At 41.4% G+C, this 13434-nt stretch overlaps 1 protein-coding gene across 1 annotated transcript in view; it reads left to right on the top strand.

Moving 5' to 3' along the window:
* Positions 1–13434, top strand: part of LOC106571386 (solute carrier family 35 member F1) — a 136049-nt gene that overhangs the window by 106749 nt on the left and 15866 nt on the right. The window contains exon 7 of the mRNA XM_014144409.2: positions 11013–11167. Coding sequence (XP_013999884.1) covers positions 11013–11167 — 155 coding nt within the window. The remainder of the gene's footprint in view (positions 1–11012; positions 11168–13434) is intronic.

The raw sequence follows: 13434 nt of genomic DNA, 5'->3' as shown, positions 1-13434 counted from the left end.
GGCTTGAGGGGCACGTCATTAACTGTCACGGCCATGGCGGGCAACACAGCAGGTGCCAGAAGGAGAGAGATCTGCTCAGCCAAGATTGTGCTACCCTAGAAAAATTATGAGGACTTGGTCATGTAAAATGTATTGGAGGAATTTGTGCGTCCTCCAAAGACTTGGTGGCATTATATACACTGCTCAAAAAAATAAAGGGAACACTTTAACAACACAATGTAACTCCAAGTCAATCGCACTTCTGTGAAATCAAACTGTCCACTTAGGAAGCAACACTGATTGACAATAAATTTCACATGCTGTTGTGCAAATGGAATAGACAACAGGTTGAAATTATAGGCAATTAGCAAGACACCCCCAATAAAGGAGTAGTTCGGCAGGTGGGGACCACAGACCACTTCTCAGTTCCTATGCTTCCTGGCTGATGTTTTGGTCACTTTTGAATGCTGGCGGTGCTTTCACTCTAGTGGTAGCATGAGACGGAGTCTACAACCCACACAAGTGGCTCAGGTAGTGCAGCTCATCCAGGATGGCACATCAATGCAAGCTGTGGCAAGAAGGTTTGCTGTGTCTGTCAGCGTAGTGTCCAGAGCATGGAGGCGCTACCAGGGGACAGGCCAGTACATCAGGAGACGTGGAGGAGGCCGTAGGAGGGCAACAACCCAGCAGCAGGACCGCTACCTCCGCCTTTGTGCAAGGAGGAGCAGGAGAAGCACTGCCAGAGCCCTGCAAAATGACCTCCAGCAGGCCACAAATGTGCATGTGTCTGCTCAAACGGTCAGAAACAGACTCCATGAGGGTGGTATGAGGGCCCGACGTCCACAGGTGGTGGTTGTGCTTACAGCCCAACACCGTGCAGGACGTTTGGCATTTGCCAGAGAACACCAAGATTGGCAAATTCGCCACTGGCGCCCTGTGATCTTCACAGATGAAAGCAGGTTCACACTGAGCACGTGACAGACGTGACAGAGTCTGGAGACGCCGTGGAGAGCGTTCTGCTGCCTGCAACATCCTCCAGCATGACCGGTTTGGTGGTGGGTCAGTCATGGTGTGGGGTGGCATTTCTTTGGGGGGCCGCACAGCCCTCCATGTGCTCGCCAGAGGTAGCCTGACTGCCATTAGGTACCGAGATGAGATCCTCAGACCCCTTGTGATATGCTGGTGCGGTTGGCCCTGGGTTCCTCCTAATGCAAGACAATGCTAGACCTCATGTGGCTGGAGTGTGTCAGCAGTTCCTGCAAGAGGAAGGCATTGATGCTATGGACTGGCCCGCCCGTTCCCCAGACCTGAAACCAATTGAGCACATCTGGGACATCATGTCTCGCTCTATCCACCAACGCCACGTTGCACCACAGACTGTCCAGGAGTTGGCGGATGCTTTAGTCCAGGTCTGGGAGGAGATCCCTCAGGAGACCATCCGCCACCTCATCAGGAGCATGCCCAGGCGTTGTAGGGAGGTCATACAGGCACGTGGAGGCCACACACACTACTGAGCCTCATTTTGACTTGTTTTAAGGACATTACATCAAAGTTGGATCAGCCTGTAGTGTGGTTTTCCACTTTAATGTTGAGTGTGACTCCAAATTCAGACCTACATGGGTTGATAAATTGGATTTCCATTGATTATTTTTGTGTGATTTTGTTGTCAGCACATTCAACTATGTAAAGAAAAAAGTATTTAATAAGATTATTTATTTCATTCAGATCTAGGATGTGTTGTTTAAGTGTTCCCTTTATTTTTTTGAGCAGTATATATAACAAAGCATCCTTCACTCATGCTGCCAAACATACCCTCGTAAAACTGACCATCTTACTGATCCTCTACTTTGGCGATGTCATTTACAAAATAGCCTCCAACACCCTACTCAACAAATTGGATGCAGTCTATCACAGTGCCATCCGTTTTGTCACCAAAGCCCCATACACTACCCACCACTGCGACCTGTACGCTCTCGTTGGCTGGCCCTCGCTTCATACTCGTCGCCAAACCCACTGGCTCCAGGTCATCTACAAGACCCTGCTAGGTAAAGTCCCGCCTTATCTCAGCTCGCTGGTCACCATAGCTGCACCCACCCGTAGCACGCGTTCCAGCAAGTATATCTCACTTGTTACCCCCAAAGCCAATTCCTACCTTTGGCTGCCTCTCCTTCCAGTTCTCTGCTGCCAATGACTGGAACGAACTACAAAAATCTCTGAAAACTGGAAACACTTATCTCCCTCACTAGCTTTAAGCACCAGCTGTCAGAGCAGCTCACAAATCACTGCACATGTACATAGCCCATCTATAAATAGCCCAAACAACTACCTCTTCCCCTACTGTATTTATTTATTTATTTTGCTCCTTTGCACCCCAGTATTTCTACTTTGCACACTCATCGACTGTCAAATCTACCATTCCAGTGTTTTAATTGCTCTATTGTATTTACTTTGCCACCATGGCCTATTTATTGCCTTTACCTCCCTTATCTCACCTCATTTGCTCACATTGTATATAGACTCATTTTCTACTGTATTATTGATTGTATGTTTGTTTTACTCCATGTGTAACTCTGTGTTGTTATATGTGTTGAACTGCTTTGCTTTATCTTGGCCAGGTCGCAGTTGTAAATGAGAACTTGTTCTCAACTTGCCTACCTGGTTAAATAAAGGTGAAATAAATAAATAAAATAAAATTATTGTTTCTTCCATCCTCAAGCTTACCACATGGAGAGTTGTGTGTTTTAATAATCAGTTATTGGTCATAAGGAAGGTGAAAACAAAGGTTCATATTACAGGTCGGCCAATTATGATTTTTCAACGCCGATACCGATTATTGGCGGACCGAAAACCGCCGATACCGATTAATCGAACGATTATTATTATGATTTTTTTAAATATATATATATAACACACACACACACACACACACACACACACACACACACACACACACACAGCTCTGAAGTGACAACGATACTGAAGAGTCTGCTTAGGAGACAAATACTCTCAACTGTTTGAATAATAAAAATAGAGTTTAAGTTACCTGTGATGAATGCTGAAAACAAAAACTGTAATTTCTATATGCAGGAAATCCTATTTTAATATTGGGCATGGTAAGAATTGACTACCAAAGTGCGAGTCACAATTCCCATGACACCTTCTAGCAAAATCTGAAAAGCGGTTCCTTCATTTATTCCATAGGATATTTTTAGATTAATTTAAAATAAGGTCTGTGTTTGGTTTAGGCTTACACCACCTTGCCAATTTTATAACTGTGTAGATATCCATAGGATATAACTCTGATCAATATAAGCGAAGATATTTTCATAAATCCACTCTACAAAAAAAATATGTTGACAAACGTTAGCTAGTGAGATTTACACGGGTATCAAAACGCCGTGGCGGTTTAAGCACAAAACACAGACCTTATTTGAAGTAGATCAAGACATTCTCTATGGAAGACATGAACGGTAAAATAACGAAGGAACCCCTTTCAAGTTCAGCCGCAAGTTATTACAGGAATTATGACGCGTCGACTATTTCTCTCTAAACCATATATCTTTACGAGCCTGCTGCTGCCTACCACCGCTCAGTCAGACTGCTCTATCAAATATCAAATCATAGACTTAACTATAATATAATAAACCTTAGGTCATTCATATGGTCAAATTCGTAAACTATCATCTCGAAAACATTATTCTTTCAGTGACATACGGAACCGTTCCGTATTTTATCTAACGGGTGGCATCCATAAGTCTAAATATTCCTGTTACATCGCACAACCTACAATGTTATTTCATAGTTCCATAAAATTCTGGCAAATTAGTTCGCAACGAGACAGATTCTGTATACCCTGATTCTGCGTGCAACGAACGCAAGAGAACTGACACAATTTCACCTGGTTAATATTGCCTGCTAACCTGGATTTCTTTTAGCTAAATATGCAGGTTTAAAAATATATACTTCTGTGTATTGATTTTAAGAAAGGCATTGATCTTTATGTCTAGGTACAGTCGTGCAACGATTGTGCTTTTTTCGCAAATGCGCTTTTGTTAAATCATCCCCCGTTTGGCGAAGTCGGCTGTCTTTGTTAGGAAGAAATAGTCTTCACAGTTCGCAATGAGCCAGGCGGCCCAAACTGCTGCATATACCCTGACTCTGTTTGCAAGAGAAGTGACACATTTTCCCTAGTTAAAATAAATTCATGTTAGCAGGCAATATTAACTAAATACGCAGGTTTAAAAATATATACTTGTGTATTGATTTTAAGAAAGACATTGATGTTTATGGTTAGGTACACGTCGGAGCAAAGACAGTCATTTTTCGCGAATGCGCACCACATCGATTATATGCAAAGCAGGACAGGCTAGATAAACTAGTAATATCATCAACCATGTGTAGTTAACTAGTGTTTATGATTGATTGATAGTTTTTTTTATAAGATAAGTTTAATGCTAGCTAGCAACTTACCTTGGCAACATAAAGCAGGTGGTTAGAGCGTTGGGCTAGTTAACGTAAGGTTGCATCCCCAAGCTGACAAGGTAAAAATCTGTCGTTCTGCCCCTGAACAAGGCAGTTAACCCACCGTTCCTAGGCCGTCATTGAAAATAAGAATGTGTTCTTAACTGACTTGCCTAGTTAAATAAAGGTTTAAAAAATATATATATAATAATAAAATCGGCAAATCGGTGGCCAAAAATACCGATTAACGATTGTTATAAAAACTTGAAATCGGCCCTAATTAATCGGCCATTCCGATTAATCGGTCGACCTCTAGTTCATATACAGTGCCTTCAGAAAGTATTCATACCCCTTTGACTTATTCCACATTTTGTTGTGTTACAGACTGAATTCAAAATGGATTAAATTGATTTTTTTCCCTCACCCATCTACACACAATACCCCATAATGGCACAGTCAAAACATGTTTTTAGAAAATGTAGCAAATTTGTTGAAAATTAAATACAGAAATATCTAATTTACATAAGTATTCACAACCCCTGAGTCAATTATTTGTAGAATAACCTTTTGGCAGTGATTAAAACTGTGAGTCTTTCTGGGTAAGTCTCTAAGACTTTTCCACACCTGGATTGTGCATCATTTGCCCATTTATTCTTTTAAAAATTCTTCAAGCTTTGTCAAGTTGGTTGTTGATCATTGCTAGACAACCATTTTCAGGTTTTGCCATAGATTTTCAAGTAGATTTAAGCAACTCCAGTGTAGATTTGGCCTTTTTTTAGGTTATAGTCCTGCTGAAAGGTGAATTAATCTCCCAGTGTCTGGTGGATTTTGCCTGTGCTTATCTACATTCTGTTTCTTTTTTATCCTGAAAAACTCCCCAGTCCTCAACGATTACAAGCATACGCATAACATGATACAGCCACCACTATACTTCAAAATATGGAGAGTGGTACTCAGTAATGTGTTGTATTGGATTTGCCCCTAACATAACACTTTGTATTCAGGACAACAAGTTAGTTGCTTTGCCACATTGTTTGCAGTATTACGTTAGTGTCTTGTTGCAAACAGGATTCAGGTTTTGGAATATTTTTATTCTGTACAGGCTTCCTTCTTTTCACTCGGTCAAATAGGTTAGTATTATGGATTAACTACAATGTTGTTGATCTATCCTCAGTTTTCTCGTATCACAGCCATTAAACTCTGTAACTGTTTTGAAGTCACCATTGGCCTCATGGTGAAATCCCTTAGCAGTCTCCTTCCTCACCGACAACTGAGTTAGGAAGGACGCCTGTATCTTTGTAGTGACTGGGTGTTTTGATAGACCATCCAAAGTGTAATTAATAACTTCACCATGCTCAAAGGGATATTTAATGTCTGATTTGTTTACCCAGCTACCAATAGGTGCCCTTCTTTGTGAGGCATTGGAAAGTGTTTGTGGTTGAATCTGTGTTTGAAATTCACTGCTCGAATGAGGGACCTTACAATTATCTGTATGTGTGGGATACAGAGATGAGGTAGTTATTCAATAATCATGTTAAACACTACTGTTGAACACAGAGTGAGTCCATGGAACTTATGTGACTTGTTAAGCACATTTCTACTCTTGAACGTATTTTGGCTTGCCATAACAAAGGGGTTGACTATTTATTGACTCAAGACATTGCAGCTTTTAATTTTTATTAATTTGTAAAAGTTTAGAAAAACATCATTCCACTTTGACATTATTGTTAATATTGTGTAGGCTAATGACAGAATCTTAATTTAATTATTTTAAATTCAGGCAGTAACAAAAAAATGTGGAAGAAGTCAAGGGTTGTGAATACTTTCTGAAGGCACTGTACTGTATGTGGGAATAATGCTCTTGGGGTGGTAATCATACAGATATAGCTCTTCCTTCCTAATAACAGGGATTTCAATATTCATGGTTTCAGATTGCTGATGTGTTTCTAAAATCATCATCCTACTACACCATGAAAACTTAGCCCGGAGATACACTTCAACTTAGTTAAGAAAAGCAGGTGATGGCCATATTTATCTCTGGTGTGTATGCTGCCAGACATAGTAAACAAGTCATTTGAATAACGCATGAGGTCCTCTGTTCAGCTATTCAACCGACTACCAACAGTGTCTGGAGAAAACCATGTGAGCCTGTGAGGAAGTCAAGTGAAACTTCAAGGGTTAGGAAGTCTGTGTGCTTGCCCATTGCAAAAAATGTACTATGTTTGCTTGAGTGGATTGGATTCAAAAAAGCATACTGAATACAGTGAGTGCATTGTAACCAACCGCCAGAATGTAGCGCTTAGTGTAGTTCTTAGTAGCCTACCAAACTTGCTAATTGCCTGGTACTCAGCACTCTATTGTCCCTCTAATCACTCTGACATCAATACAAATGTGATCGAAAACACTTCATGAGAGCCCAGGAGCTCATGTTGCGCAACATTTATATATGCTATGCAATTGTATGATAAAACAGAGATTTAATGTCCTCTATTAAAAAGTTGAAAAGAAGAGGATCCCATCAGCTTTCTATAGGCTAGGTCTACTCTATTTATTTATCAACTTTCTAATATTAAGCACATTGCTTCTCTTCACAACAGGAGTGTAGCCTATCTGGCTGGCATGACAAGGAACCATGGGAAAAGCGTCCTCCATTCGCTATTTAAGTGCATAGATGATGTTGTTTTTTTTCTTCCATGCCTTTGTTCCGAGACCGGTGCATGATAATGGTCCATCCCAAATCAAACTATTATCACACATAAAGTACCAATCAAAAGTTTGGACACACCTACTCATTTCAGGGTTTTTATTTTTACTATTTTCTACATTGTAGAATAATAGTGAAGACATCAATACTATGAAATAACACATGGAATCATGTAGTAACCAAACAAGTGTTAAACAAATCAAAATAATTGTATATTTGAGATTCTTCAAAGTAGCCACCCTTTGCCTTGATGACAGCTTTGCACACGTTTGGCATTCTCTCAACCGGCTTCACCTGGAATGCTTTTCCAACAGTCTTGAAGGAGTTCCCACAAGCTGAGCACTTGTTGGCTGCTTTTCCATCACTCTGTGGTCCAACTCATCCCAAACCATCTCAGTTGGGTTGAGGTCGGGTGATTGTGGAGGCCAGGTCATCTGATGCAGCACTCCATCACTCTCCTTCTTGGTCAATGACCCAACACACCTCCAGGCTGTGTAAGGGCTATTTGACCAAGAAGAAGAGTGATGGAGTGCTGCATCAGATGACCTGGCCTCCACAATCACCCGACGTCAACCCAATTGAGATGGTTTGGCATGAGTACCACTTTCATGGTACTGGTTATCCCGAGTTGAACTCAGAGTTGACCAAAGTTACCTCGCTAACTCCTCAAACCTGATTTATAGTGTAGGGCTCAGATCTTCAATATTTGAGGTTTTAATATTGCATAGTACATCTTCGGTAGTCAGATTCTGATATATGCAATGGCTTGGGACTGTCATGGTGAGTGCTGCCTCATTATCTATGATGATTCAAACTCCCTTTAGACAGCTCTGCAAGCATCATAATGTCAAAATGCCTTCGTTACTCACCAGATATGGAGTTTCACTGAGCAACTATCTTCATTTACTCCCGTTACGGCCGGTATGTACTTCCGAAAAAATGACTCTCCGGCAAGACAATGTATTGCGCTGTTGTTGACTTCTGACCTATCTGTGACAGTAATGAGTAATTTCTTCTGGGTTTTATTTGTTTGTTTTATTTTATTATAAATGCTTGTACATTTTTTGGAAGTACATACCGGCCGTAATGGGAGTAATTGAAGATAGTTGCTCAGCGATAGCTGGAACAGTATAGCTGGAGCAGTGAACTGGAGCAGTGAAGAGACTACTATGAATTGGGATTGGTGATTTACACTGCATTTAAACAGTGTTTGAACTTATCCACTCTTCAACTATCAGCTGTCCTTCAGTACTTTCTCACTGCAGAGAAGCAGGTGGATATTTTTGCCTTCTCTCCTGAGGACTACTCCCCTGATATGTAATGTATCTATGACAATGAAAAGCCATTGAATAGGATCCTGATTTCTTTTAGTGGAATGAGCGAGACGGAAATTACCCTGGCAGCATTCATAACATCTCTGAGAGCAGAATCTGCCAGATAAGTGCTGTTTACGTTTTGTTTTGAGACAAATTACCATTATCTGTCTGTGTTGTCATTTCATCTGAGGCCGTAAAAGTCGTGTCCTTCATAAATACATTTTTTTAAATGAACCTGAAACTAGATGAGCAGGTAATTTAATTTTATAGTAACACTAAATCCCATTACTGTGTTTCTGCATGACAAAATATAATCAGAATGTCCCTAGTCCCTACATGACAACTATCTCCCTGAAATACCCATCATTATGTCATGATTTTCTGTCTAAGCCTCCCACTTTCTCCTCAATGTCTGTTGTTTGATAGTCATTGACCTTTACAGTGACCTTATATGGCATATATTTAATGATATTTGCATCCTCCTCCTCTCCCTTTTTTGGTTAAAGGTGAAGGAGGAAATGCTGCCATGACTATGTTCCCATTTATATCAGTTTGGTGTGCAGGAAGAATGTCACAGGATCCAACAAAATATTAGGTCATTGGACAAATCACTGCTGTCGTGTCTTTGGGTCACCATTAAACTGAAGACATGTTAATCAAAATAACTCCCTGTAATTATTATCACGCGATTAAACTGATTAATCGTTTAACTATAATTAACTAGGAGATCGGGGCACCAAGGAAAATATTCAGATTACAAAGTTAGAATTTTCCTAATATAACTTTCCTATATTATAATATTATATTATAGTATAAGCCGATTATCTTCTGGTTTAAATGGTGTATTTTACCTCGCGTCCAGTCTCATTCCAAACGTCGTAAATTGTTGTATCTGCACGAACCCAGCCTTTACTAAGAGTCATCCATACATCAATTGTCTTAAAATCATTTATTTACTAAACTAAGTAATTCACAGAAAGCATACAAACAGTAATTATCGTCACAAAGAATTGATAGAGTAATGTGCCCTAGTGGGCTAAACAGGCATGGCTGGTGTCTTGTTAACAAAGGGTCATAAATGGTTAGCTGAGGAGGCACACCGAGTTCATTAATATTAACAATTGATATGCTAACCCTTTGCACATGAACGCTCACTCATTCGGGAACAATTGCAATCGATATATATTTACGCTCAGTGTGTCGTCAGGATCCTTGTTGGAGAGTCGTTCTGTTGGAGAGTTCTCTCTCTCTCTCTCTCTCTCTCTCTCTCTCTCTCTCGGTTAGAATGGATCTTTCAAAGCGGCATTCATTAATGTCGTTATAGAATGGATGTTTTGTTGGTCTTCGCGTTCGATGATATAATTTACTTAGCTGCAGACTAATAATTAATATCAAAGACTTGTTCTTATTCTGTCGGTATCGATAGTCTAAAAGTTAACCACGTGGTATAGTTCACTTTCAGTAGAGGAATTGGATGGTCAAACCTATTGGCCAACTCGCAATGGAGTGGAGACCTGGTCTGAAGAAAGTAAATCAGGGTGGGGTTTTATAGTGAACATAGAACAGGCTTGTCACATGACGCCTGGTCCTGTCTGTGTCCCTGGGGGCGTGCCGATGACTGATTTAATCTTTGAACATAAATACATTCTATCACATTAACATCAGTACACAGCATCTCAATGTATTACAAACTAGCTTTATCCTTATTAATACATTCTATACAACCATTTGGATGCAAGTCCCATAGCCGAGGCTATTATATAAACAGTGTTATGGTAATACGGCTATATTGTCTCTTCTGAGTATCACAAAATTGTACCAAGCGGACCAGTTCGTTGCTGGATTCTTCACCAATCTTCCATACCTTCTCCAGAACATAAATGTCGTTCAGTTCCCCAATTCTGTGAGTTGGAAGAATTTCCTGTGTCTCTCTATGAACCATGTGGCAGGAGATTCTCCTCTAGAATTTTACCACCCCTTCACACAGGGCCTGGGTGGGGGAGGTAGGTTGGGGGATGGTGCAAGGGGGGAGGGGTCAACTGTCCTCCCTGTACTCAAAGAGGGCAACGTCATGACACTGCACATGTAAAGATGTAGGATATTAATTTGAGTCAGTTTGCTACAGCAGGAAAATTATCTTGCAGCAACAGGAAATGTGATTATAAGTAATGGACATTTGATACATTTTTCAAAAGTGGAAATCAAGTCTGAAATTTCAAAGTGGAAAGTTCTCCTGGAAAGTTCTCCTGCAACAAGGTGATCAAATTAAGATCCACCACCTGTAATAGGCAAATGTGTTGATGAATGGAGAAGATGAGCCCTTCCCTACTCTGTCATCAAGGTCCTTCTATCTTTACATGGACACAAGAAGAAAACTCTCCTATATAAGCCTTGATAGACCGGCAGGTGAACGATTTTTTTGCTGGCTAGTTGGTATTCTGGGGAGCATTCTGCTGTTAATTAGGTCCAGTCTGCCCCTGCAGCTCTGTCACTCATTGTGTGTGTGCGTATGTGTGTCTTCTATGTGGGTGTGTGTGTATGTCTTTCACCAGGGTTGCTGTATATCGGCTTCAGTGCCTGCATGTTTGGCCTGTACAGCTTCATGCCCGTGGTCATTAGAAGGACCAGCGCCACGTCGGTCAATCTCTCTTTGCTGACCGCTGACCTCTACAGCCTGTTCTGCGGCCTCTTTCTGTTCCAGTACAAGGTGAGTACCACACACACACACCCTCATTCTTAAGCTCTTTCATCTATCATAATGATTCAGATTGTAAGAGATTGTACATCGCTATTACCTCAGACAATCCTATTCCACATATTGCCTTTTAGTTTTTCTGCCTATTATTTGCCGTTTTCTTCCTGCATGCTGCGCGCTAGTGATCGATCGCAGCTTTCACGCTGCTCTGAAAGGCTCTTCAGTTACCTCGGCGCGGAGCAGTCTGTATTTCTGCAGGCCAAAGACACCATGCGGGCCTTCATTTTCCTCCGTCCCGACTGGGCGGGTGGGCGAGCAGGCAGACCACAATCATTACTGTTAAAGCAGCTAGACCACCAAACACTGCCCATTAGTCATGCGTTACAATAAATAAAGCCCTCTAATCGCTTACCCAGATTTGACTCATGTAGTGCAGATTACCGCCTGCTGCAAAAGAAAGAGAGAAAGAGAGAGAGATTAGATTGGATGACTTTATGCCGTGTAATCTTGTAACTGCACATCTGCAAACCTCTGCATTCTCTCTCCCACCCCAGCAAACCTTAACTGTGTTGACTCTAATTGAGGAGGGCATTTGGGCATTGCTAATATTTTACTGGTATGTCTTAGTCACTCCTGTCTTTGTTACCTTTTAAAATGTAGCTTTTTCAAAGTGAATCATGGTTTATAATGCCATCGACAATGGCTGGCAGATTGCAGTCAACAACGCTGGCAGATCACACTTTATTTTAAGGTTACTACTGTATATGTCCATGTTAGGTCTGTAAGTAACCTGGAAGGGAGTCAGAGACCACCATGAATAAGGTCCTTTCTTCAAAGAAAACCCACCACTGCTTTTATTTCTACTGTGCTCCTTCGGGTGGCAATCTCCTGAATAAATACAGTACAATGAGCATGGCGGGGTGTGAGACAGCCTCCTTCAGCCCAGAAATGCCATTAAGTCCTGGGGTCTGTGTCACGGTATCCAGCCTGCCCTGTGATTGGAGAATGTGAAGTGGAGCGCAGGGTCTATAGTAGCTAGCACTCTCAGCAGCTCAAGGCTGTTCCCTCTCCGCTGTTTTAATCAGGCCCTTGTGCTGTCACTAAGGGGCCTCGTTTCCATCCTCACCACAATCACTTTGCCCCAATCACACTCAAGAGATGCTGTCTGCTGATTGGGTGGCCAACTCACACAGTTGGACATGACCAGGGTAGCTCTGAGATGAGCAGATGACGTTGGTAAAGGTTCTTGTATCATCACTCTGAAGGGGTAAGACAAGAGGGAGTCGACCTTGCAATATTTATCTATGAAATCACAGGGCAGAGAGAGGCTTTTTTTGTTCTAGAAATTTATTGGGAAAGTTGTGATAAAACAGCTATTGTGGGCCATTGTCTAATGTCGGTTATCAATCCAAGAGGAAAACGGAGTATTCAATGGAACGTTCTGTGGTGTACTTGGCTAAATCATTCACTCCGATCATTTTAAATTGTACAACTGGAGCTTAAACCTGTAGTTTGTTCTGTTGTGAGTTCTTTTGTGTTAACTCTGTAGTATTACTGAACCTGAGAATAATAAATGATATTCTTGTCCATGTTTTGGGTAAAACAGCTTCATTGTGTCATGTTCAGAAAGGCTGGACAGATTATTACCAAATGCTACGAGTGGTAGCAGAATTCAGGAAGTATCCATTATGGTCTGTACATGAAATGAATGCTTAAACCATTCCTAATATAATAAAGGCCTTCTCTCTACCTTGTCGTACATGTTATGTTGGGCCAGCAGCAGACAGTGCAATGGAGAAGTATAAGCAGTACACACACCCATTGTAAGCCTTCCCTGTAGCTCAGTTGGTAGAGCATGGTGTTTGCAACACCAGGGTTGTGGGTTCGATTCCCACGGGGGGCCAGCACAGAAAAAAATGTATGAAATTGTATGAAATGTATGCATTCACTACTGTAAGTCGCTCTGGATAAGAGCGTCTGCTAAATGACTAAAATGTAAAAATGTACTTTATCTTTGTGGCGACATGCAGCGTGAGAGAACAGATACACAGTATTTTGTTCAAATCTCTCCCTCTCTTTTTCTGTCTCACACCACCTCTCTGTCTCTATTATTCTCTCTCGCTTTCCCTTCTCTCTCCCCCCTCCCTCTCTCTGTAAGCTTCCTCAAGTTGGTCCTGCGTTGACAAATAGCCATGTCTACTGCAGACCACCACCCCAATCAGCCCATTGCTGATCCCTCTCTATAATACATGTTCCCCTACCCACTGTGCATGGATGAC

Source organism: Salmo salar, chromosome ssa15, assembly GCF_905237065.1.
Source record: "Salmo salar chromosome ssa15, Ssal_v3.1, whole genome shotgun sequence".
Lineage (NCBI taxonomy): Eukaryota > Metazoa > Chordata > Actinopteri > Salmoniformes > Salmonidae > Salmo > Salmo salar.
Note: the sequence above shows the minus strand (reverse complement) of the source record. Positions and strands in the feature narration are given on the sequence as shown.